Raw genomic sequence first — 25650 nt, 5'->3', positions numbered from 1 at the left:
AAGGCAAGCTATTTCAACGTGATCGTGTGAACGCAACGCTAGTTCAACAAACAAAGATCCAAAAGACTGCTTTTCGAAAGGAAATGGACTTTGGGAAATCTCAAAAATTGATTAACACAACGCAAGATCGTATTTCGCAACGCTATCTTTAAAATTACCGTGCAGAACAATCAAAATGAAGTCGCGATTATTCCTAACCGTTTAATAATTATACGAATTTCTTTTCCCAGTGATACATTCTATTGTAATAGTCCTTCATCTGCTATAAAATCTAATATTTAAACAGAAATAGCTAACAGAACTCCAGGTGAAATGATGAAAAAATGATTTCGTTAAATTACCTTTGTTATGCACATATTGCGGAGTTTGTAAAAATTCTACCGGCAGATTTGAAATAGTCGTTTAAATATACACACCGCATAAATCTGTTTAATTTCTTAAATATCTGAAAGCCTAATTTTAGGTGACAATTTAATTTATTTGTCAAAGATTACGGATCCATACAAACAATGCATATATGTAATGCGTTTTTTGTTAACGTTAGCACAGTAAATATTCACATGCATGGAAAAATGTATAAAACTCTAAATCACTAATTATATAATTAGTACAATTACTCAACCATCCATGAAAGTAATTACACTTTATATCGTGCTTCTGTAGTACTTGTTCTATAAATGCTATTTCCACCATGTCCGCGCCGTATTTTTGTATCACCTCCAAATGATATTCAGCACTCGTAGTTAAAATGAAGTAGTCGAGACACTCGTTTCTTGCTAACGTATCTATTTTTCGAGAATTATCGGTAACGTCGAGTGCGATAGAAAATGGTAAGGGGATTCCAAAGCTTCCCACAACTGAGACAGAAAAGCCCATAAGATGCAATATCTACTGCAATATCTTAACCCCTTGCACTACGATTCCTTTCACGCTACATTGATTAGCACTTATTTGTCATTAATATTTTTCTTAATAAGACCAGACAATTCTTGTTTCCTTTATTGTCTTTATGTGCGTTCGATTTCAGACTTTGATAACAGAAGAATAAATTTGATTTCGATTTAAAATAAATTAATAATATTCGCGTATTTAGTCTGTATTCGCGTCTGACTCGTTGTTATAGTGCAAGGGGTTAAGTCTGTATTAACGATTTCGGCATTTGATGTGTAATGGCGCTATTTTCATGGGTTTTGAAATTGAAATGTTATTTGAAGGTTGCAATTTTGAATGATATTTGCAAATATTTGATGTTCTAGCGTGAAATGTGAAATTAACTATAAGAAATCAGAACTGAAATATGCGGAAAAGAATATAAGTACGTTTTCAAATAATTTATATTTTAACCCTTAGGTTTATATTCGAAATAGCTATTTCAGCTATACTTTCTGGGGGCGTCGAAGGGTAGAGAATGATGAAATCACACGGACGGATAACAGTAACGATATATTCCTCTTTTATTCTTCTGAATTTACAATTCAGCTGCCGCGAGATACAAGTTGTCGACGCGAGGCGACTGGCCTAAAGATATAATTTCCGCTGGGCGAATACGCGTTCTCGTCGGTAACGATCCATCGATCCATTGATCCAACGATCCAACGAGAAAAAACGGACGCGGTCGCGGTCCAACGAGAAAATCTAATGCCCCTGCTAACATTTAGAACGTTTCTCAATTTTGTTCGAAAATAAATGTAACCAGCGATGGTAGAAAGAAGAAAAGATCGAATGAAAGGAAAGTGATTCTTGTAGCTCGGACTATCTTCTACCGATCGATCATTATTGGATCGTGGTTGTTTTGTCAAAACTGAAGAGTTGCAAAGTGAAAATTGCGTTCTAGAAACTTTGGTGATCACGAGATCTAAGGCAGATCTATCGATCTTCGCTTCGAAAAGGATAACCCGTGTGTCTTACAAAGATTGTACAGTGAACAGTTTGGTCGACGAATCGCGTGCGGCAAAGAATTCGGAATTTCAAACGGCTGCGCTTGTTCTCTTGTGCAAGCTCGATTAACATGGACGTGGCTGACGATGAGTTTCGCGTGCAGAACTTTCTGTTTCGGCGGCGAGAGAGATATTATATTTGGCAGTATGGGACTCGATTAACTGTGTACAGTGTACACTCTGCGCAGAGCATTATCGCGTTGTATTGTCAAGGTATTCGACCGACGACACTAAAATTCTACTAAACACTTTGACACGTTCCCAACAGTTCCGAACTATTGTGATAACAGCAACGATGGTCATGCTTACAGACTAGCGCGGACATGTGCAAAAAACAGAAGAAAGTGTCGAAATCGATATTAACGATATCTCTAGTTTATTAGATGTTGCTTCTCGAAACGAAGACTTTAAACTGGAAAGTTGGGACGCTGGAACGTCGGAAAAAAGAATCGTGGCCTCGGTTGTTTTGTGATCATTGCCAGTCGAATACTTCGACGACATGACAGACCGTATGTATATGCACGCAGGGACGATTGCTTCCTAATCACTAAGGTTTCGTCATAAAAAAGTGCCTCTAAGCTTAACAATTCGTATCGCACCTTGTTACTGTCGTACTATGGCTACCCGACATGACGACACGACGACACAACACGACGTACATTCCGCAACACGCTACTCAACTATCGTAACAAAGTTTTGATTCGTTCTTACTCGCGCACATTGTTGACGTGCTCCGAATGAAGCTGCACGCTAATGTAATACACCTGTCGCCTGTGCGTCGTTTACCTGTCCGTTTGTCGGGATCTCGCCTAATCGGCGAGATCGAGAGTTTCCGGGTTTATTCTACGCGCTTGATCGTAACAATGGAATCGAACTCGAATCCGACAATGAAATGGATTCGATGTGGAAGTTACGTTCATTGGGGCGGCTCTAGAGTCCGATTTAATTACGATCTACGAGAACCTCTAATGTTCGATCAATTGACTAGGTTCCTTGTCGGTTTACAACTACGCACGTTTTTGCTTCTAACAAGTATACTAATAAGTATACTCCTTACGCTACGCTCGGACCGGAAGATCATCGGATCATCAGGATCATCCTTCCCTTATTGGCGCCGCGTCCCGGAATTCTTCTCCTTCCTATGTACGCGATTTTACAGAGATCTCAGCCAACAAGGGAACACTTCCGACCCGGGCAGGATCTTTTCTAGCCTACACGCGACCCGTTGGTTCGCGTATTTGATTTCTAATATTTCTAAACACGTTGGAGGGTAGAGGGACATGACGGTACTTTAAGGTCCAAGCCTGAGATTTGTCGCTAGAGACCTCGAATTGCGCGGCTGCACAGACATTCGAACGCGAACGACCAACAAGCACGCACGATATGTATTCTAAATTACCGATTACTGGACTGTGGATCTTGATGCGCCTACAAAACAATCGTACGTACAAAATACAACGGAAACGAACGCCTCGGTTTGTCCTACAAGATATTTAGACAAGTCCCCTCGATCGATGTTCTTTACGCGAGCGTAGGTTTCAAGGTGCGAAGAATTTCTTTGTTTTCTACGTGAACATCCACGCGTTTCGCTGATTACCCGAGGAACAAGCTGCATCGTACGGCTCACCTACGAAAATATCAATTTTATCTGCCTCTTCCTTCTTCTCGTCTCTTGGTGTCCAAAATTTTCGTTAGTAATACTAACCGCATACCTTCCTGCTATCTTCACTTTTTTCTTGTTTAACAGGGACCTTTTCTCGCGTGTTTCGTTTCTACGTGCCCACCGCACGCCCGAAGTAACGTTAAACAACGGAACAACAAATTCTCGGAAGCTTCTTCGACTTAACTCTGGCAACGTTGTCTGTCGCTTTTATCCCTTCATCGTTCAAGTAACGATGCTTCGTATTTTTGAACACTATGCAAGGTTAGGACAGAGGTAAGTCGATGGAACGTTTCCGCGTTTCTTTCATCGCTCGGGTAGAAAAAGTTTGTAATATAACATTCGTTGTTTTGCCATCTAGGGTCCTCTTGTTTCTTTTTTCCATAGAAAACATATAAAAATTGTGTAACGATCGATTACGCAACGCAGAGTCTTCGGAAAATCGACGCCTATGATTTTCGCTTCTGGTTCTGTCACGACACAATTCGGTTCGTCGGGAAATGTACAACATCGAAAACTGAATCTTTCTCCTCGTTCGAACCGGTTACGTGTCGGTTTGTTCTCGGTTTCAATTGACTAGTAGCGACCGATCAGCCGTCTCGGTCACGGAACGATTCAAGACTGCAGACACTTATATGACAAATGTATGGAATATGCGATTGTAAACTGAAAATATTTTAGAGTCACGGTATCCGCAGGCTACTCGCTACTCCGCGCCCCAACGCTTTCATTTGCTTTAGGAACAATGATTAACGGTTCAACAAACTTCTCCTGAATCCGTGATTCGTAAAGAGTGAAAACCACTAAGAAAATTTATGGAAAATCATCAGCTAACGTGTTTCCGGCCGACGGATTCGATTATATCGCGGCCAGCGATGGGAACGATACTCGTCCAACACCATGGAATGTTGAGTGGCATAGTTGTCCAATGACCAATCAATTGAATCTCGAATTTCGTTCTCGTTATTGCGACACCCTGTGTAATACGCTCGCCGTTTTTAATACAGTTTAAATAGAGTTTTCTGTATAATCGTTATTAGAATAATTAAAGCACTTCGTTTGGGAAATACACTCCGTCGTATTGCTTAGGATTACTTATGATTAAAAGTACCGCTCGCTGTCGTTCGGAGAATCGTGTTATCATAACAATAACATTAAAATGTAATTGACAGAGCCGATTATCTGTCCCATCGTCAGCTAGAGACGCGTTCGAGAAATCGAACGAACAGAAATTTGTAGGAATCGGTCCAATGATCAGTGTATTCCTGTGCCATTGAAAATACGGAATAGAAGCTGGTCAAAAAATACGAACACGTATCGGTCGGACTATAACCGTTACACGCGCGAAGATTCGTTTCGTGATCACGTTTTGTACGATATCCCTAATCGACTAGAATCGCGCGCTAATGTAAGAGATCTATACACTGGCTACGGGTTGCCATAGGCACGCGCCTGGCAACCGACTACCAAACGACACCGTCTCGTTCGCCAACAAGCAACGACGTGACGCGAAGACAGTGCTACGCCAGCGGTCGAGACGATAGCTATCCTAAGGCGTCTACCGTGATTCGGTTTCGCCTGTCTCTTGAGAACTGAAACAATTACGGAAAATCTCCGGTGACTTACGAAGTGAGATCCTTGGACATCACGCATCGTTTTACGATTCAAACGAATATTCTCGCTTCTTGTCGCGTTCCGAAACGACTGTTTTCGGTCGCATAGTTCTCTCTCGAGTTACAGGTGGGCCGGAGTTAAAGGTTATTATCCGGTCGCCCGAAATTGTACCTAACGCTAGAGATTCGATAACACCCGATTAGTCTCTAGAGAAACTATAATAAAGTCGAACGAAAACTATCCCGGCGCGGTTACGCGGCGAGCGTGCTTGCTACCTTAATTATTGCGATTTGGTGTTCTGATTGCCAGGTGAGCGATAACAGGATCTTAATTCACGAGAACTATAGTTGACACTAAATAAAAAGGAGCCTGTAACGCGCACTTCGTTCCGTTTGTGCTTTGATTCACGGTCTCTGCTTCTGCGTCCAATCAATCATGAACTAATGAACGAGTTCGGTTGTCTTCGTGCGCGCAGATAAAATCCTAAATTTGAAATTTCTCAGGGACCTTCTTATTTGGCGTCAGGTTTAGTACCGCTTACACCATCAACACGTCGACGGCTAATGTGCCTTTCCATCTCCGATGGCCGTCGAAGCGAGTATTCGTCCAGGAGTATTCGTTCGTTTAACGATCACCGCTTAGAAAAGTTGATTCTCGGTTCGCTTACGACCTATGGATATATACCCTAGAAAGTCGGGGCCCCTAGTACCAAGGCTTTTCGACGATAACGGTACACACTGTACTCGTATACTACCGCTCGAATCATCGATCGACGAAAACGACGATTTCCTGCAATTAACTCACGGAACGATTGTCGTTGAAAGAAAACCGAACACGCTTCTGCTACCTCACGCTGCGATTTGCAGAGACGGTTCGTCGCCCCTGTACGTTGATTACGCGGTACACAGCGACGATGGGCTGGTTCTGCGCTCCTAGGAGTCGATTACCCCGTATACAGTTGTGCTGAGTCAGTTCTGCGCCCTCGCGGTTCGATTAACCGGTATACAAGGGCGATCGGGCAGTTCTGTGTCCCTATGAATCGATTACCCTGCATACAGGTTCTATGCCGGTGCTACGACGGCTCTGTGCCGGTTTTATGCCTGTTAGGCGCATTTGCTGTACGCCGTTCCTTGCAACTTGCGGTGCATCAATATTTCTAAAACGTCTCACATAGAAAACCAGAAGAATATCAAACTCGTGTAATAGACGCAACTTTGCTCAAGGTACCGACTTGGTTCCGCCAATCGCGATCCTATCGTTCTAGGAGATTAACATGTTGCTTCCGGAGGTGAAAGATTCGTTAGGAAGGGAATAGATCTGCCACCTTCAGATTGATAGCGTGACTTACAATTTGTCGTGACTCAACGTCGCGCAACGATGTTCCCATATAAAATACTCTTCACTGGGATTTGGCACGCAATTCGCGTAGAAACAGACGTTTTTTCCTCTATCGAGTCTTCGAGTACACGATAGTCTCTTGTTCGGCGACTTTGTGGAACATGATGATACATCGAATATCTTTGGATGTTCCCGGAATGTCGAGGTTGTTTGCATGTTTCTCGATTTCGTTTCGTCAGATCGCGTTCCTCGACAGTTGACGAGAGAATCGTATTCTTGAACCCGCAAGATTCAAATCCCGCGCTCGTCGTGGATGTTTGGGTTGCAGCCTGGAAACGGACATAGCCGTTTAATAGAACCTGGCAAAAGTGTAACATTCTTGGAGAGGCATACTTGAGTGGGAGCAATTACCTTCAGCAAAAGAGCGGAGCCTCCGGCTGATTCCACCAGTGAGCCGCGAGAAGCATGTACAGTTCCTGATCTTGAACTGTGTACCCCGGAGGCGGCTGTGAAGGCAAAGGCGGTGGGATCGGTGGCAGCAAAGAGTAGGACGGCGGCGGTGGCGAAGGCGATTGAGACTGCGAGAAGGTTGTCGTGGTGGAGAGCGGCGTTACAGGTGTGACAGGTGTGATCGGTGTGATCGGCGACGTCGTGCTCACTGCCAGAGGAGGCTCTTCCTTCGCCGGAGATCAGAGCGCGCAATCAAACATTGCCAGCGACCGAGTGATCACGTCATCCTGTAACACAAACACCCTCGGGAATGAGCAATATATCATATAGCAATTAGCAATATAATCAAAAGATACCAATATATTTATTACGAATATGTCAACGTGCAATTGATCATGTCCATTTTTATCAAAATGACTTTATATTGTTAGTGTACACAGTCCGGACTGAAAAACATACAATATTTCAAAGGGTATCGTCGGATAACATGACCAAATGTGACTTGTAACCTCATCGATTTTTGTTTATACCGTAGACCATTCAATGCAACACTCGAAGAAAAATTTCTCAACAATGTTTTAAGTCGGCAACACCACCGCAAAGGTAGTTGCAAGGTTAAATCGAATAAACAAATAAGTAAGAAATTATGAAAAAGTAAATTGAATATTCAGTTGTAAAATCAATTGTTTAAAATATCTAGAAACTCAAAAATATGCTTGCTTTATATTTAAACCGTCAAGACACCACATTTATATTTTTATCATAGTAGTGTTTTATATGGTTATTCATATGGATATAAATATTTTGTAATATCTTTGAAAAAGACTTCATGCACGAATGCATCTGGAAGTTATTTTCGAGAATTATTTATTTTATTTCGTTCTCTACTGCACAATGTTTGTACTAATATTAAATACAGGAGTGATTTATATTATTTATAAAATAGTTGTAAACTCAAAAAATTCGGAGTGTTTGTGCTCCAAGAAGTAGGACTCGTGAATTTTTTCATAATTTTCTGTTGGGCTGTTTCATTGAGTTTTATATCGTATGACCTGAACAAAAATCACTTTGGTTAGGGCACACATTTGATCCCATCTTACCCAGCTATATCCTTTCAAGTTAGTACGTAACGCGGTACCTACACAATCATTGATTATGTACAATCTACTGCCTCGAGGTTCGATCGCTTTTGGAGAGAATGCTGTACGTAAAACGGTACCCACGGACCGAAGCACCGAGTATTATAGGCTCCGCTTGACAAACGACCGGCAATAAGGTCGGATTGGAATGGGTTCCGCGAAATCCTAAGGGAGACATTGCCCCGCGCTGCGTAGATATCGAAGCAAGACGTTGCTCATCGTACCTTCAAGCAGCTCTCGATAAATTCCTCGATCGTTATTACGCCGTCCTGGTTCAGATCCAGCTTTTTGAACACCCTGTCCAGCTGTTCCCTAGCTTTCCTCTCCTCCTCGGCATGGTGCCGTCTGCCCATCAGCTCGTGCACCGCTGTCACCACTTCTCCTAGCTCGCCTCTGGTGATACAACCATCTCCGTTGATATCGTACAACTTGAACGTCCATCGTAGCTTCTCGTAGATGCTGCCTCGCAGCAACGTCGACAGGGTCACTAGCAGATCCTGCAGCGGGAAGAGAATTAGCTTTCTTAATCAATTCGATTTTATTCCGTTTCATTTCGTTCCATTTCATTTCATTTACGGTGGTTTTGAATTTCTATAGATTTCGACAATTTCCCAGAGTCACTGCCGCGATCGTCTAGAACCGTGAAAGATCCGTTTAGAGTGAATTACCCTGAAGCTGATGGCGCCGTTGCAGTTTACATCGAACGCCTTGAACACGTAATGGGCGTAGAGGCTGGAGTCTGGAATTCGTACGGGGTCACCGTTAACTAATTACGCAACAAACGCTGGCCTTTATTTAATTAGAACTCACTGCCATGAGGGAAGAACTTCGCGTAGATGTCCTTGAACGAATCCTCGTGCACGACACCCTCCGGACACTCCTGAAACCGACAAGTCGACTCGTATCAATCATACGTCTGAACTGTTACGCGGATGTTTGGTCAATTTGTCATGATAATATACAGTATAGAACTAATGAAACGTGTTTCATTCGATTTCTTCTCTAGCGTGGACTGTACCGATATCTACACGCGGACTCTCCGAAGATAGCAAAATCGTTGGCTTCGGCGGCGTAATTCAGAGGGTCCGTCGTACGTCGGAAGACAGGGGAATTTTCGAAAATGAAGATCCCGCACGTTGTGCCAAGAAACGTGTTCGAGGTCTACAAGTAATGCAAATGTTCTGTCAGCGTGATCAAAGAAATAATTTCACTGGAACATCAAAGTTAGATCGATCCAATTTCTCTTGTTCTCGAGATGCTCCCACGAAACGACGCGGCTATCGAGCGAGCTGGAACGTACCCTTCGCTCGGAGGATACTCTCTGGGACGAGAATAGGATTCCAAGCCTGAAAAGGCTCGCTCTTCTCGCCATAGCTGCCACGTGGAAGGATAATCCGATCCTGGACGAGTTACCGACTTGCGAGGATAGGAACGAGCTGATCGAACTCTTGCCAGTTGACCTACCTCTCGAACTAGCCATTACGAAGATCGAGGATGAGCACTACTGGGAACGATGCTCGAGGGACAAGTAATCGATTATCCAAACACAGAACCAACGGGATTACCACACTTTTCCGTCTATAAGATAGTATCTTGACTCGGGTATATGAGATACACAAATACCCGAATACATACATACCCATGACACCCTCGGATAGAGGAAGGATAGCTAAGTATCTCGTAAATAAGGTCTTACCACTGACTTTCAGAGCTATTACTATTTTAACACTTATTATTAATTTCTTTCATTTATAATTTAAGCCTTTCGAATCCCACCGAATTTGATTTTTAATTCAAACTGGACATAAACGTGATTATCATAATAAAAGGAGCTGCGACTTTTGGCGGTTTTCCATGACAGAAGAGATTGACAATTAGGTAGATCCATGTCCACAAAGAATAAAAAAGTGTCCAAAAATGTTTTTGTAGAAGTAATTATAATACTTTATGATCTATTACATAAAATATTAATAAATGGGAAAGGAGTAAACAATATAAACAAAGTAGTTCTTTTCATACTTTTTTAATAGAGATTGGATTCTTTTTACTTGTTATGCAATTTTATAACAACAACATCAACAACAATAATAATTACAATATAATAATAATAATAATAATAATAATAATAGTAGTAGTAAGAATAATAATATAACAATAATAATAAAAAAGTATAGGTGTAATAATAAAAATAATCAATTTAATTACAATCATCTGGTTCTTTCAAAAGTTGAAGAACATTAAACTGATATTGTTTCAATTTTTTGGTTGTAATAATGTCAGGCTTAATAAATATGAATCTGAAGAAATCAAAAGTCCATAAAACATGTCTTTTAGGTTTTACATACGAGTATATTGTCCAGCGATTTAACTCTTTTGATAGATATCCGACTAATTTTTGTTTGTATGAGTAACTTATGTGTAACCCTGGTAACCAGGTACCTTATAATCTGGGCCTGGATTTGTGTTAGGTCTAATTCAAATTCAAATTATCGAAAAATCGTCTATTTGTTTTTGGATTTTTCAAGAAATCGTTGAACGTTGCAGATGGGAGACCAACGAGCTGGCCGAGCATGGAAATTCATGGCGGCAGCGTTACTGTGAAGGTATATTCTGCGAGTATCTCGAGAGCCTCGAGCCAAGTTTCTACGAGACGGAGAGGGAGAAGTGTGAGAGAATGATCAACCTCATAGGAAGTTACGTGCACGAGATAAGGATTCGTTCTCTTCGACCGACCAGGCAAGTCGTGGCCGAATTCGCGGTCAAATTCACAACCTAACCGTAGTTAAGCAATCTGCGAAAATCTTTCTAGTCCGATCTCCTTGCTTTATCCATTTTAATGTAACGAACCAGAGGATAAATCACATTATTTTCGCTTCCTACACCGTTCGAGATATCTTTCAGACCAAAGACAACCATAATCTACGCATGCATCTTTGCATTGTCCTCGCGGAAAATTCGTTAATTAGTTAATATGTATCGCAAGGAAGAATCAAACACAATGAATAATATCATCGACCATTTTGTCTCAGCGTCGACCCAAGCGATCAGTGTACGAAGCTACTTTGCATTTATCACGTTTTCCTTCGCAGTAGATAGATTGCAGATTTTCGTGGGAAATAAAAATTGACTTTATTTTTTTTCTTTAATAATTTGAACGGGTTCGCAGTAATACGAAAATATCTTCAAATAGTTTAGATGTTTCTGCTGCTCTGCCTTCGATCTGCAAATCATTCTTATAAACGCATAAGATTTGTAATCTGGCAACGAACGAACGGCGTAACACTTTCGGGTTCTTCTCAACGAAGTTGTTCCGATCCAGAAAAATCTTGGCTAACCATGTAAATGGGTTAACGATCCCCTTGACGACGATTTACAGGAAAGTAAAGTCCGAGGACGAGGGGGATCCTTGTCACGCGGAGGAGGACATAGTCCACCACATCCCTATGTCCGAGATCCTGCCGCAGCTGACCAATCTTACCGAGATCCAAGTCAACTTCAACGTGATTTACATGAACGACGGGTTCGAGTGGCGTGACTTTCAGTGAGTTGTTTCTTCGACGATTCGTAAAATATGCATTCGTCGAGACAACAATGCAGGCCCCGTTAAATCCGCCGCGTCTCGAGGAAGTCCTTTAAATTTCAATAGCAGCCGCGCCCGTGTCTCGGTAAAGGTGCATGGCAGATCGCTTGTTTCATTGTTTTTCTCGGTCGACACTTGGCATTCGAATAATAATCGTACGCTGCGCGCTTGACAACCGTCGTCCTGCGTCGTACGTCGTACGGTTGAATGCATCCCGGAGACGTGAGCAAAGATTCCCTCGCTATTCAATATTATTGCAGTCGATTTCTGGTCGGTTTCCAACAACCTATGCCATTCTTGACTGGCCGGAAGTTCGACTAGATATTTTGCCACAAAAATTGACTTAATTAAATTAAATTAAATTAAATTAAATTAAATTAAATTAAATTAAATTAAATTAAATTAAATTAAATTAAATTAGTCTAATCGTGTGGCATCTGATCTATACGGGATGTTACATAATTTGTTATCCACAGGCAGTCATCTGACAGAAATATATATCGGTAAAAAATGTCTAAAAAAATTATGCTTTTAAGACGAAATCGAGGTTATCTTCGGTTTTATAAAGGCGAATAAATATTATTTATTTACCATATTGTAGGGTAGATCGTGACGAATTGAAAGATGTTTACATGTGAATAAATCATATTTTCTTTAAAATTATTTTCATATTTAGAAGATAAAAATGCTTAAGAAGTATTAGCAGTAGACGTGTACACGTATGTTGAAACACACCCGTTCACACCGTATTAAAATTCACGGATTTTAATACAGACGTACACGCGTGTTAAAAATGATACGTATCTGTACACGTGTACACGTGTATATATGTATATAAAACACACGCTCAAAACCATGATCTCTGGTATAAATGGACCTTAATGCGTCACCGACATTTTGTTTTTTATGAAAAAAGGTTCTCCGTCGAGGATTGCCAGGGTCTCGGCCGAGGAGTACAGCCTTGTTCGAAGTTGAAGAAATTCAGCATTTTGAGGTGCAATTTGGATCAGCCGCGTGTTGCTGGCTTACTTCAAGGATTGCTGGAAAACCAGAATGTCGGTAATCGATCAATCAGACAACGATTAGACCGAACTGAGAACGTGTCTTTCGCGAACTGACCCATTTAATTTAATAAAATTTCTTTTGGAACACAGATCACGGAGATCGACTTTTCCCATTGCAAACTTGGGGATAGGGGAGCGTTCGCTGTCGGCGAATTTTTGTCGGTGCACAACGCGAAGGTGATGCACTTGGTGAACAACAACATAGGGCCGAAAGGAATAGCGGGTCTGATACACGGAATACTCAAGAAAACGCCGGTGCTCGAGCATCTGAACTTGAGACTGAACCCTCTGCTGGACAAGGGTGCCTTTCATCTGTGCGCATGTGAGTGCAGTCTTGCATTCTCTTTAAAAGCTGTCGCGAAACAACTTCTTCTAGTTCGCAGGCTAAAAAGTTGGTAGACTCGGATTGCTCCGCGATTGATTCGTCCAGACGAATCATGATTTCCAAAGAAATTCAGTTCTCGAAGAACGCAGACAAATGTCCTTTCGATCCCCTCAAAATCATAATAATAAACGATCCTATCAGCAGATATTGAAAAATTACGGAAGAGGCGTCTCGAATCGAGCATCGAAATTAGAACTTGATAGAATACCGTCTTTCGATAGATATCACCTGGCTCGAACGCAATTTTCTCAAGGTTCTCGCGCGATGCACGTATTATAAATATCTGTGATTGTAAAGAATATCGGCACAGTATTGAATAGGCAATTCATATATTCATTAAAAAAGAATCGTAAGAACGAATTCGATAGGCTTAAAAAAATGAGTATGAATACGAAGCAATTCGAGCTCTCGATAGCTAACACAGGTCATATGTGGCGATGTTCTACAATTATAGAGACAGTTATGTGAACACTTTTAAAAACGGTGCAACTATTCTAAAATTGGATCAAACGATTTAAATCTTTTTGAAGTGGTACTAGACATTCTAGAGTTTATTTTATTTATTTAGTTAGTTTATTCTCTTGAAAAATACAGTGGATAAAGAAAACGTTACTTGGGAAAAAGTATTTGGATACGCGTGATCCTGGTGAAAAGTATTTGGCCATTTCAAGTTATACATAGGCGAAGAGTGATTTGCTTTATATTCGCAGTATTTAATATTTTTTTATATTTTTACGTGTATATATGACTGTTCTAACAAGTACTAATGTTGGCTTTATAAAATTTTTCATTTTATTGATGAATTTTTTCCATATTCTCATTCTTACCTTCTACCTCTGTTTTAGTGTATTAATTCGTGTTCATTGTTTGCAAAGGACAATGATAAAAACTCGACAATTTTGGCTTAGAAAATAAAATAATGGAAAATAATGAAAATTGTATACAGGATATGTTTCTGCACGTCCTGAAGGATCCGAAATTATTTACCCTGGAGATGATAAAAAAGTTATACGGAATAATTGTGAATTTCAGAGTTGTATTTTAAGTACAAAAAATCTCGTTTTGTGAAATATAATTTTGAAATAAAATAACATTTAATTGATCAAAGTATGAAAATTCTTGTATTTAGATCGTTAAATTAATTCGTTACTATTGCTTTAGGTGAAATACTTATTGCTGGGAGTAGTAGAAGGGTTAGATTGCTAGAAAATACATAATAAAATTTTTGCATGCGCTGAAATTGGGTAGAACGATAAGTGAAAAATTTGAGCAATATGTATTTTTAAATCACGCTAACTTGAATGCATGTAGAAAAGTATGTCGAAATTACTATTATTATTATTATTAATATTATTTCTGTCATTGTACCCGAATATTATTTTTACAAATATTTGTTTACATATTGTCAACGAAACTAATTCTTTTTGACAAAATTCAACTCGTTTAATCCAGTCAAAAAGTTCATTCCATTTTGAATGGATCCACATACATTTGCGTTCGACCGTGTATGTATGTATTTGTCCAAACGGACGCGCGGATTTTGAATGAAAGCGGCACAACAAAATCCTGAATCCGTTTCAGACTTGCTGCGAACTGACAGGCTGGAGATACTGAACGTGAGTAGCTGTGGGATAGGACCTGCCGGAGGCGCGGCTATCGCCGAAGTACTGAGCTCCGGCTGCGACTTAAAAACCCTGAGCCTGGATCTGTCGAATAACGATTTAGGTCAAGAAGGTGAGAGATCGAATCTACCTGATTACGGGAATCGATTACGTCGCAATAAACGATTACCGCAATCCGAGGCCTAGATTTCGATAGCTTCAATACGAATTCAAAAACCGATGTGGAAAAATTGTATCATATAGAGACATTTGCGCGTTTATTATAAATCATAGGATCTCTAATAACGTTACTGTAATCTTAGTACCTGAATGATTTCAGACACTCTTTATGAACGGTGTAACTTCCTTAACACTAAACGACTTGAATTTTTTTGAGATGATAGAGGGACTAGTCTACTAGACATTCACTAAATTGATTTTTCCCAATGAAATAGCATTATACGTACAGTAGCGAACAAAACATTAAGACTATAAGCCTCAGTAGGAGCACAAATCATTTTATGATTTGATACTAGGTAAATTCTTATATATCTGTTCAATTAAATACACGTAGAAAATTTCTCCACCGAGGAAGTGTGTATATTTGTAGGCTCGAGTGGTCTATCAGATCAGCTGAATTAATTCTTCAAAGTCTTCTCTAGATGTACTGTAGAATGTGATTGTAGATGGCGTTTGTTAGTGTATTGCCGTGAATTTCAATTCTACTTTTATATTTCTTGAATATTTTCAGTATTTTTTTATATTTTCATTCTTGATGCACCATAGAGCATTCAATAGTATACGCGATGTTATCGATTGTTGAGTTTCAATTTTTGTTATGGGGCTCATCGCTGCAATACCCCTTGGTGAAGTACCGTATGATCACATAGGTCTCATCATTGGTTTATTTTATAGTTTGTTATTTATTTTTAATCGACTGTCTATAGAAAAGTAAAAACAACTGTGCCTTGTTGGCTGCTCTGTATCTATGAGATTAAGAAAGCGAAATATGCACCTGTAGATTTTTTAATGAAACAAAATAAATAAATAAGTAAAAGCTCTACAGTATGAGTATAACTGAAGTAAAAATTCGTCGTATTTTAATGATCGTTACTGTACGTATGGTGACTGTACTGTACCACTATTGCAATCATTAAACGATTATTCTCGTTTCGATGATTCCTATCCCGAGGATACAGTATCTCTGCTTGATCGCGAATCGGTGGCGCTGGATAGAGAATGATAACCGGACGGTTTCAGTGGGTGAGATATTCTCGGATGCACTCAGAAGCATTCCGTTCATTGTTCGGTTTGACGCTCGGATGTGCAATTTCTCCGCGCAATCGGAATACTCTATTTACGAGAACGTGGTCAGGTAAGGAGAAGCAATTGCGTACTGAAGCCGCTGCAACGTGTTCTGGCAATAATAAAACGATCATCCATTTTCAGGAACAAGGAGATGGTTAAGGCAAGAACAAGAAGGTCTTCGTTGATCGAATGACTGCCTGGTTGATCGATCCGATCCATTGGATTAGTACGGGGAAATAAACGAATATAAGCTTTGCCGGAAATTCCGCGTTCGATGCGCGAGAAATAGTTCTTCTTATCGTCGGATTAAACAAAAACGTACAATATCTCGCTGTTTTTAAATGACTCGACGAAAATCCTGGCATGTTTGAGAGAAAAGAGAAAATAAAAAAGAATTAAAAGGAAGTTGGATTACCGAAATGTGTCAAGTGGAGTGAGAATGACCATTATAACGACCAAGGACTAATGAAAGGTTCGACAACGAAAGAACAGCAGAACTAGGGTGCAGTTGACCCAAGAAACTTATGCGAAAATCGTGGGCACGGAAAATCGTGCCGGAAGCAGGTCACAGGTAAGTCTTTTTTCATTATCAACGAGAATCGGACGAAGCAAAATCAAAAATACTACTTCTCGCATTCCTTCTTCGAGAAAGATGCCAAAATACTAAACGCCAACATTCGTATGGAATTGCCATAGGTACGGTTTTGGATAGCTTGGATATAGACGGCAAAACGTAAGAATCGAAGCGTCTCCGCGCTCACGTAATTAACACAGAGTAAACTTCTCGGCAAACAATATTCGTATATCCCATGCATCGTGCTCCAATTTTGTCAATGTCGAAACCATGGTTTCCGAACGTTTTCTGGTTCGTTCCACCTTTTCCGAAGTTATCATCGTTTACCGGCACATTCGAGGTTGCTGTTACATCTTATCATGCGATTCATTACCACATTAATCTTAAGAAATTGCTCGATAATAATGATTTCAGACAAAATTGCGTCGCGAATTCGAAAATAAAATCAATGGTCCGGAGGTAAATACATTTCTGCAAGCGTCGATCGATTGCCATTTGTCCTTGTTCTCGTCAACGAACGACAATTTGGAACATCGACCGCGAATGAATTGCAGCGGACCGACCCCGTATCAACGTACTCGCTACTCTACAATCTCATTTCCGTAGTCTCGGTCTTTATATTTTCGATTTCACCTGTAAAACTTACCTAAATTTAGTACAGATAGTGGTACGTGGCACGTTTAGTACAATGGCACGGGGTACTTGTCACGTGGCGTACTTACAAGGAACACAATTACAGAGAATCACAATGTTTCGACGAGTTTTAATTCACGGCAAACGGCGATCATCCGACAGTGGGAACGCGGGGTCGAGCTTTCGATAGAGGGTTAAAAGATCCCGACACAAACGAGACAATGGAACGATGGCCTGTCAGCCGGTCGACCTGACGCGGACGTCCTCGGTTTAGCGGCAATCGAAATCGATACAATGCAGGAGTTCGACGTTTATGTTGCCGATATCGCTCTTAACCAAATCAAAGGCGAATCGAATGCAGCCGTGTAACTATCCAAACATGCAACGGGTTAATTCGTTTTGGGCTAGCCATGCGACGAGGATAATTATAATATGTATACATTTAACACGTTGACGACGGCTTGACCCACCGGTGGGTCATACCTGTCAGACCCGTGGGCTGCGTACATTTGATTATTTTGCTTGCATTTCACAAAATAGATACTACAAAGTAGGTTTATGTTATTTTATCTGAACATTACAAACAGATATTCAATAGTAAAAACATAGAAATTCAATATTATAAACTTAACATAATTATTTAATTTTTGTAAATTTCGGGCGCCGACTCACAGAGAAAATCGTGAATATCGGCGCCGGCGTCAACGTGTTAAGATACTTTTTTTACCATTCACGGCCAAAAATTCTGAACGCATTAGCAGCACACGATGGTTGCACACCGACACAACTTCTCTACATAGAAACGTTAATCTTTACGAAGGTGATCAATGTTTTTACGGTCGTTTGGTAACCGGGGTACCTCTATTTTATTTTTAAACGTTAACTATACGGCAATTATTTTTATTTTACCATTTTTCCGAAATTTATAATGTTCCTCTCTAATAGCACGAAACATGTTTTAAACCAGAGTTGTTCAAACATGCCTCGCAACGGACAAGGGCGAAGCCACAGCCTGGTGATAAGACTACGGGCAAGCGTCGTAGCGATGTGGGAATATGAGGAAAAAAAGGAGCGAAGTATTTACATTGTCATGCTACCCTTTCTCTTTAACTCGCACGCATTGCTGTTCTAGGTCGATCATGCGATGCTCATTCTATATTTCACTCAATGTCGATGTAACCTACAGTCGATCTCTGTCACTGTCTTCAGCCAAACGACGTGTCGTTACTGTTGGTGAATTCCACGAGGCGCTAAAAAATATCCGGTGTTTGCCTAGGACCGAAAATCGCTACCCACACGGACGAGATTATGATATAGACAATGTGTATGTTTTAGACAGTACAAGTGAAAAATATGCCTAAAATGCAATTTATCGATTTGATCCTTCAAAGCCACTTGAGTCAAAGCAAAATGAGTCACGCAATGTAAATGCATTTTTATAATGGGATATTTTGGTCGATGTATCAGTATAGTTGCCTACTACTACCCTAATTAAGTAAAGAACATTTTCTTCCAATAATTTCAAACCCGATATGTTAACTTTAGTATTATGAATAGAATGCAGATTTTTATGCATTTATGAAATGGGTAGATTTTTATAATGAAAAAAGATTAATTTTACACGATATGACAGTATCTTTATTTCACTTTTACAATTATTAATAGTTTAAATGACGAAATTCAATTGTAATTTTTGTAAAACGTAGTATGGAAATAAGAATTTGTATAAAAGTGTGTAGTCTAGTTATGAGACATATAGAATAAAAGTAGAAAGTATGCTAACTTAGCTACATGTAACAAGCAACATCCCGTCAATATGTAACTTGCAATCACAAAATGGTACAGAGAAAAAAGAATGTTGTAGAATTGTACTACATTTTTAAGAATAGTTCAAATGAAATATATCGATACTAAAGCATTCCTTACTACAATAATTGCAGTAATTTGTAACTACTGTTTGTGTTTGTCTCACATTGAGAATACAGAAATAAACATAATTAAAAATTGTGTATATTATACAATTATATTATAAAAAATTATTCATAAATCACGAATCTACAATCTGCTTTATGCAATCAACATCCGGAAGTGGGTACCCAGTTGCCGACATAAGGGTTAAGAAATACTTTTCCATTAAATTTTCAAGATAACTAAAAAGCAATATGTTCCCAACATTCAACTTATAAGGTTGTTACCGTCCGTCCAAGGACCAAGACCAAGCACGAGGATTGTCGAAATTGATTTGCATTACATGACTCGATGATTCGTTAAATAGTTGTCCTTCAGGCATTCTGTGGAACAGAATGCGGCTGAGTGCAAAGAGAGCACGCGGCATTCCGACGCCGAAGGTGTCCTCCTCAGTTCTTTTATATCCCGCCCTTGCAGCTCTCGGGAGAGCTTCCATTGTCTCAATTCATCGCCCCCCTTGTCTTCCAGCCACTGGACACACATTTCTTTGAAAAATCGTAGCGTGGGTGTACGCCAAGGTTGGGCGGTTGCTCGTAAGCGCCCTATTGAACTCGACGTTTCTATTTAAGGGTAGCTGCTTGAAAATTTCACTGACAAACGCATCGCTCTATGTGGCCTAGGTAGTTTAGGTGATCTACGCAGCTTAGATAGTCTAGATAGTTTAGGTAAGCTGGTCTAGATAGTCTCAATCTTAAAACACATGTATCTAAAAATTCGTCTTCAGATAATTTCCCTCAGGCAAAGATGAAATCATATAGGGCAAATGTCGCAGTTTCCGTTTCTGCCTCAATTACCGTGTCTCCAGATTAAAAGCATATAGAAAAAGAACATTTTTATATGGAAATTGATACCTTTCCCTAAATCTTATATGTCGATAATAAACAAAATAAAAAAATATAGATCATTATATATGAAACTTTTCTTTCTCTATGTGTTTTTAATCCGGGGGCACAGAAATTTAAACAAGCATGGGAAAATTAAACTGGTTTAATATTCGATATTAATTATTAATAAGTATGACTAAAACCTGTAATTAATAAATACCCATTGCTTGAGAATTTAAACTTCGATTTTGATAATGTTTAAACTGTAATTATTTCGTATAATTTACTCTAGTTTAAAAGAGTAATAAAAACGATACATAGATGCTGGAGAAAATATATTTATTTATAATTACTGGTTAGCAAGTAAGTGCTTATCAGACTGCTGCTGATTCTATTGTCCAGGTTATAATAAATTCTCTTCTATTTAATGGAAACATTATTTTAATTAATTGTATATGATTTGATTCTATATTAGTGGCATACTCAGCACAATCACTAAATGCCGAGGGACGTATATTATTTAAAATCGATAGCATCTAAGGTTTGAATTTGAGGTCTGATGCCACGTCAGCTATTCTGAATGATGATCTTTTACTCTGTGCGATGTTAGAATGTACGGTTATCATTGCTTCACTGATCATTTGGATTTTCTATAAACGCACTATACACATGTCATGTCTAATAGTATACAATATGGTCCAAGGTCTAGATGGTCTATGTGTCGCCAGGAAAGTCGAAGTAGAGGTTCGTGTTTCGATCGAGGGACCTTGTCGTTTAGGAAGATTCCCGGCCCCGTGTAAACGGCAGACACGCCAGCTTGCATCCCCACCACGATAACTAATGGCGGGGGTCGACGAGCATCGATCGAGATAAATAAATTCAGAAACTCGGTCGCCCCCTCCCCATTCCTCCATACTTCGAACCCCCTAATTTGAATGAACCTTCGAACTTTCACGCGCCACGTGCCACGTGCTATGGATCGTGGATCACGGATCGCACTGCAGGGGTGAGCTTTGTCATTACGATAATCCCAACGATAAGGAAAAGGTCAAACGATTCGGTTTTGCAGAATAGGCTTATTAATTAGGGACTTTACGTATGCCAAGAGTGAAATTCCCCATCGATCGTCTAGAATCTAAAAAATACTATACATCCAAAACAACATAGAAATGTTATACTTCGGGAGGAGAGTGAATCGTGCAGATAGCTTAGTATGCTGTTTCAAGAGAGGCGACATGATTGGAAACGGTCTCAAATATCGGGAATAACGGAAAATAATGAAAAATAACGGAATGGAAATATCGAAAGCAGGTCGAATCAGCCGCGAAGTTCGCGTAGATAGCCGGTAAAAATAATGGAATAGGTAGACAAAAAATCAACGACTGGGATAAAACTATTTGACAAGACGATGGAACGAGTTGGAAAGGCTAGCGGGGCCTAGAAACGACGGATTCTTCACTGAAGAGCCACTCTCCGCTCATAGTTCTCGTTAACTCTCTGCAATCCACCGGTCTTTTAGCTCGAAACGGACGGTCTCTCGTTTTTTTTCCCCAACACCTCGACAATGAGCCGGACACGCGACCATCGACCACCATTGTCGGAAGAATTCTTTTAACGTTGCCAGCTTCGTAAATTCGTATAGTTAACGATTGTCTATGTTCATATCGCGTAGTGGTTCGCTATCGAAATGTACCCTGTTTCAGATCAATAGCGTCCAACCGAAGTATTTTATCGATCGTCCGGACAAACAAACAATTTTTCATATCTTCTCATTTCGTCTGCTTTTTCCTATTTTCTCACGCCAGCGATACAGCATTAAGTAGCGACAAGTTGACGTGCGAATAATACGTGGGAAATAATGGCCACGATGATTACGCCGTCTCATAAGAGGAAGGTTGTCCTTGTTCTCGGTGCTAATACAGTGGTCTGTAAAACCGAGGCTACGTCCAACAATTTCTGGATAAATACTTTTATTGTTTCTAAGCAATGCTGGTCTCGTTTAAAGCCCATTCCAAAAATCTACGTTGACATTTCTAACACTGTTGTTGGATAGTGAAACCAGTTACTGTAGGGTAACCAATTGCTTTCTCTTCTTTGTCATGCCCGAAAACGAACAAACGGTATAGCAATTGATCGTCTCACAGTAACCGGCTCCGCTATTTCAGATATATCAGTAGGAAGTAATTTACAGTAATTTGCAGAAGTTCGCGAAAGGTTGCGAAGGCTCGCGAATCGACGCGTGCAATCGCGAGCGCCGGTCCCGCCTCTTTCGTGAAATATTTACGCGGATTTTCGAAGAAGGCGGTTGTCGGGTCGACGTCGAGATTCCCCTCAAGGTTGCGTACACGCCGGCTAGACCGCTTCGTACGTAAATGTCGGAGGTTTACAGTGCACCCCCGGTCGATACAATTCCCGTTCGATGGTTTTGCAGCAAAAACTTGCTAACCAAGTAATCGTTTCATAGAAATTCGACCTATCCATCTTCCACGTTTCTCCGCAACTTTCCGATAACACGTATTTGCTCTTTGACGGGTCAAGCCCACTTAGGGACTATCAAATTTTCCGTTCTTCTTTCACCTATTATTCCGAAATCTTGAGGAACGTTTCTCTTTTGTTTAGGCATCCCGGTTCGGTTACCGATTGCAACACTTTTTCGAAGATTGAAAGTACCATATTACCAAGGCAAATGAGAATCATCTCCTCCTGTTTAAACAATTACAATGGTGCACAGCATAATTTACACGAAATTCGTACAGTGAAATTTACACGACCCAGCTCACTCTCCTCCGAGGCCTTAACGAGGACTCATCTTAGTAGGCCAGGATAGAGAATATAGCTGCAGCGAAAAGAAACAAAGGTACAACAGTCCACGCTATAATAGCACTTGTTAGTAAATGTGAGTTTACTTGTTAGTAAATGTGAAACGCTTAAAACAAAACGATTTACGTCATCAAACTTTTGTCTTTTGTTTGTGAACATAAAATTATCAGTCGTTGGTCGAAGTTAATACGAAATTTCTATAGGAACAGTTACGTTTACACCGTTCTATTCACGATGTAAGAAGGAAAGCTGGATCGACTTCATCCCTGCTTCTGTGATCGGGAACGTTTACTTCTGATATAATCCGCTGGGCGATCTAGTGAAACTTTTGTACTATCAGTGAGAGTTTCTATTGTGTGTGCGTGTATGCTGTACCCACTAAAATAATGCTACTGTGTTAGTACCATTATTAACAAATATAATTTGCAAAAGTGATGTATCGATGAGCACCAATGTTTCATTAGCACTTCTCGCAAGCAGTTAGAAGTAACCTTTCAGCGTCATAGAAACTTTGTCATGGGGTAACCGTAGTAGGATCACTTCTCCTTCTTACATTGTAATTATATCACAGTAGTTCCACGGTAATGATTAAAAAATTTATTATCAACATAATCATGGCATTCTTTAAATATATACAGGTGGAGTTGTAGCGATTGAGACTTATCTATTCGAAAAATCTCTGCAAAAAGTGACTAAGTCATGTATACACAATTGTATAAAATTACATAGAATTATTATATTACTATAATTTAGTTATAGTAAACACCACTACATCGATAGTGATAGGAAATTAACAGAACACGATCGTTTACGAATATTTAGAGAAAATGCATCTGTAAATAAAACTGTAAGTGCAGTATCGAGAATTTTTGATTTGTCAGTGACTACATGATGTATTCAACGAATGTTACAACAAGATAAAGCATCAAAGGCATCAACAATTGGAATTCGCACGAAACCGCATGACCTGGCATGAAGAATGGAGAAATATAATTTCTTCTGATTTAAATAGCCAGGCGAAATTTTCATGTTCGAATATCTTGGAAACGGAAGGGTTGGTTTATTCATCTAAAGAAAATGAATCATCAATTGACCATTAAAAACTGAAGCCCGAACTTAAAATACCCAAGTTACCGACGTCTGCGTTAGTAAAAAAGCTCCTTGCTGGCTCAAATTATAAAGGTAAGGCGACAATTGCAGAAAAAAAACATTTCCTTTAGTGTACATTTATTTTGTGTTGGTCGAGATGTTCTTTTAAATGCTAAACCTCGATTCAATTCTCATAAAGAAAAGATATCTCGTACGCAAGAATTTACGTGCTGGTTTCGGACTCGATGTAAGTTTTACCTAGAGCACGACTGTGTGCGGTCTGACCAAACAGCGGCCACTCTACTTACGAACGTATCGTATCCAGACAACAATTTGTTTCGCCAGAAAAATTTCTACCCACATTATAACACCTAATTGCCTCGAAGAAGAACTTCCGTCCTTTAAACGATTACCAAAGAGTAGGCTCTAAGTATTCGGTACCAAAGATCCATTCGGTACCATTTTTACGAACTTCTTCGACACTGAATGAAAGATTCAAGGTTAAAAAAGGGGTATTTACGTTTTATCCGCGGTTTATTTACGGAATATTTTGGCAAGCGCGTACATTTTCGAGTGAAGAAGGTAAATAGCCAGGCGGAACTGATCGTGACTCGTGAGTAGGGGAACTAGAAGAGGCACTAGGAACTCGAAGACGTCGTACCGCTACGAATAGACCTGGCGCGGACAACCTCTCGAGTGTTTCACAGGTGCTTTAATTCCGCTGTTTCGCTCGCATGCCAAGTTCTCGCAATTGTGTCAAGAGCGTGCGTTCACGTGGACAAGAGCAAACGCGCGATCTTTTAAAGAGCCACGGCTACCGCCGATCGAACTTGAAACTTGAAAACAGAAGCAAAAACAGAAACAAAAACAGAAGCAAAAGCAGAAGCAGAAAAACACAGTCGAACAATTTCTCCAGACTTGATTTCAAGAAGCTAACCCTGAATTTCAGACTTTCTGCAGCTGACTAGCAGAGAACTGAATGTTGCGACTGACCTGTTTGAAACCCCGGTACATCACCCGAATCTCCTGCCTGGAGAACTTGGTCTGCCGGAGGAGTTCTTCGAGGGCAACCGGTCTAGCAGCTTGCTGCCTGGTCCTCGAACTTTCGAAGTCGAAGAGTGCCTCTTCCGGTCCCGGCGAGTCCGGTGGTGTGGCCATCTTGTCGGCGCAGTCTCGCTACCTATCGCAACGAGTCTCTCTCGTTGACCTCGGCGAATCCTCGCCGGTTTCGTCCCCGTTTTAAGGTCTCTTTCACGGTCACACCACTGGCTCGATCCACCCCGGTATTCTCATCCTCGTTGCATCCATCCGTGCCCTCGTCCACGTCGGCAAAGCCCTGTTGCTGTTGGTTCTACAAACACATCGATCGTTTAGTTGACATCTTAGAGGCTTCGAACCTCTAGCGAGAGAATCGATATCAAGTTTACCTAATCGATAGCTCATATTCTAATAGATAAGCGGTGAATTTATTCGATAAGCATTGATTCGATACGATAAAAATATTGATTGAAATTTTGCTAGCTGGAAGAGACGCTCGCCGTGCAACATGTCCCTGATCGACGCTATCTCTAGTCTAGTGCCTATAAAGTGTTCTTCAGGTTCCGTCGAGTTCAGTGTTTATGAATTGGGGGAATGTACTTGTCGGTCGATGGCTGTTTCCTTATCA

General features: G+C 40.3%; 2 protein-coding genes across 2 annotated transcripts in view; one reads left to right on the top strand and one right to left on the bottom strand.

The window, feature by feature from the left end:
- Window positions 1–1430: 1430 nt before the first annotated feature.
- LOC144469460 (A-type potassium channel modulatory protein KCNIP1) overlaps window positions 1431–25650 on the bottom strand; it is a 31875-nt gene continuing 7655 nt past the window's right edge. The window contains exons 2-7 of the mRNA XM_078179773.1: window positions 24978–25335; window positions 8949–9018; window positions 8807–8877; window positions 8363–8635; window positions 6961–7286; window positions 1431–6878 (exon numbers count right to left, since the gene is read on the bottom strand). Of these exons, the coding sequence (XP_078035899.1) occupies window positions 7239–7286; window positions 8363–8635; window positions 8807–8877; window positions 8949–9018; window positions 24978–25142 (627 nt within the window). The 5' untranslated portion in view covers window positions 25143–25335 and the 3' untranslated portion in view covers window positions 1431–6878; window positions 6961–7238. The remainder of the gene's footprint in view (window positions 6879–6960; window positions 7287–8362; window positions 8636–8806; window positions 8878–8948; window positions 9019–24977; window positions 25336–25650) is intronic.
- Window positions 9015–17840, top strand: LOC144469461 (dynein regulatory complex subunit 5). Its single transcript, XM_078179775.1, has 10 exons — window positions 9015–9305; window positions 9394–9666; window positions 10683–10874; window positions 11515–11679; window positions 12635–12773; window positions 12873–13104; window positions 14749–14901; window positions 16029–16143; window positions 16218–17317; window positions 17390–17840. The coding sequence occupies exons 1-9, from the start codon at window positions 9259–9261 to the stop codon at window positions 16267–16269; spliced, it is 1368 nt and encodes a 455-aa protein (XP_078035901.1). The 5' UTR covers window positions 9015–9258; the 3' UTR covers window positions 16270–17317; window positions 17390–17840.

This window comes from Augochlora pura, chromosome 4 (assembly GCF_028453695.1).
Source record: "Augochlora pura isolate Apur16 chromosome 4, APUR_v2.2.1, whole genome shotgun sequence".
Taxonomy (NCBI): Eukaryota; Metazoa; Arthropoda; class Insecta; order Hymenoptera; family Halictidae; genus Augochlora; species Augochlora pura.
This window is presented reverse-complemented; position numbering and strand designations above follow the sequence as displayed.

Bases quoted from the DNA above. Each gene is read 5' to 3' on its own strand.
- LOC144469461 (XM_078179775.1), top strand. From the start codon at position 9,259: ATGAAGATCCCGCACGTTGTGCCAAGAAACGTGTTCGAGGTCTACAA. The intron at 9,667-10,682 runs GTAATCGATTAT...TGAACGTTGCAG, and splicing joins GAACGATGCTCGAGGGACAA to ATGGGAGACCAACGAGCTGG. The intron at 14,902-16,028 runs GTGAGAGATCGA...GGACGGTTTCAG, and splicing joins TAACGATTTAGGTCAAGAAG to TGGGTGAGATATTCTCGGAT.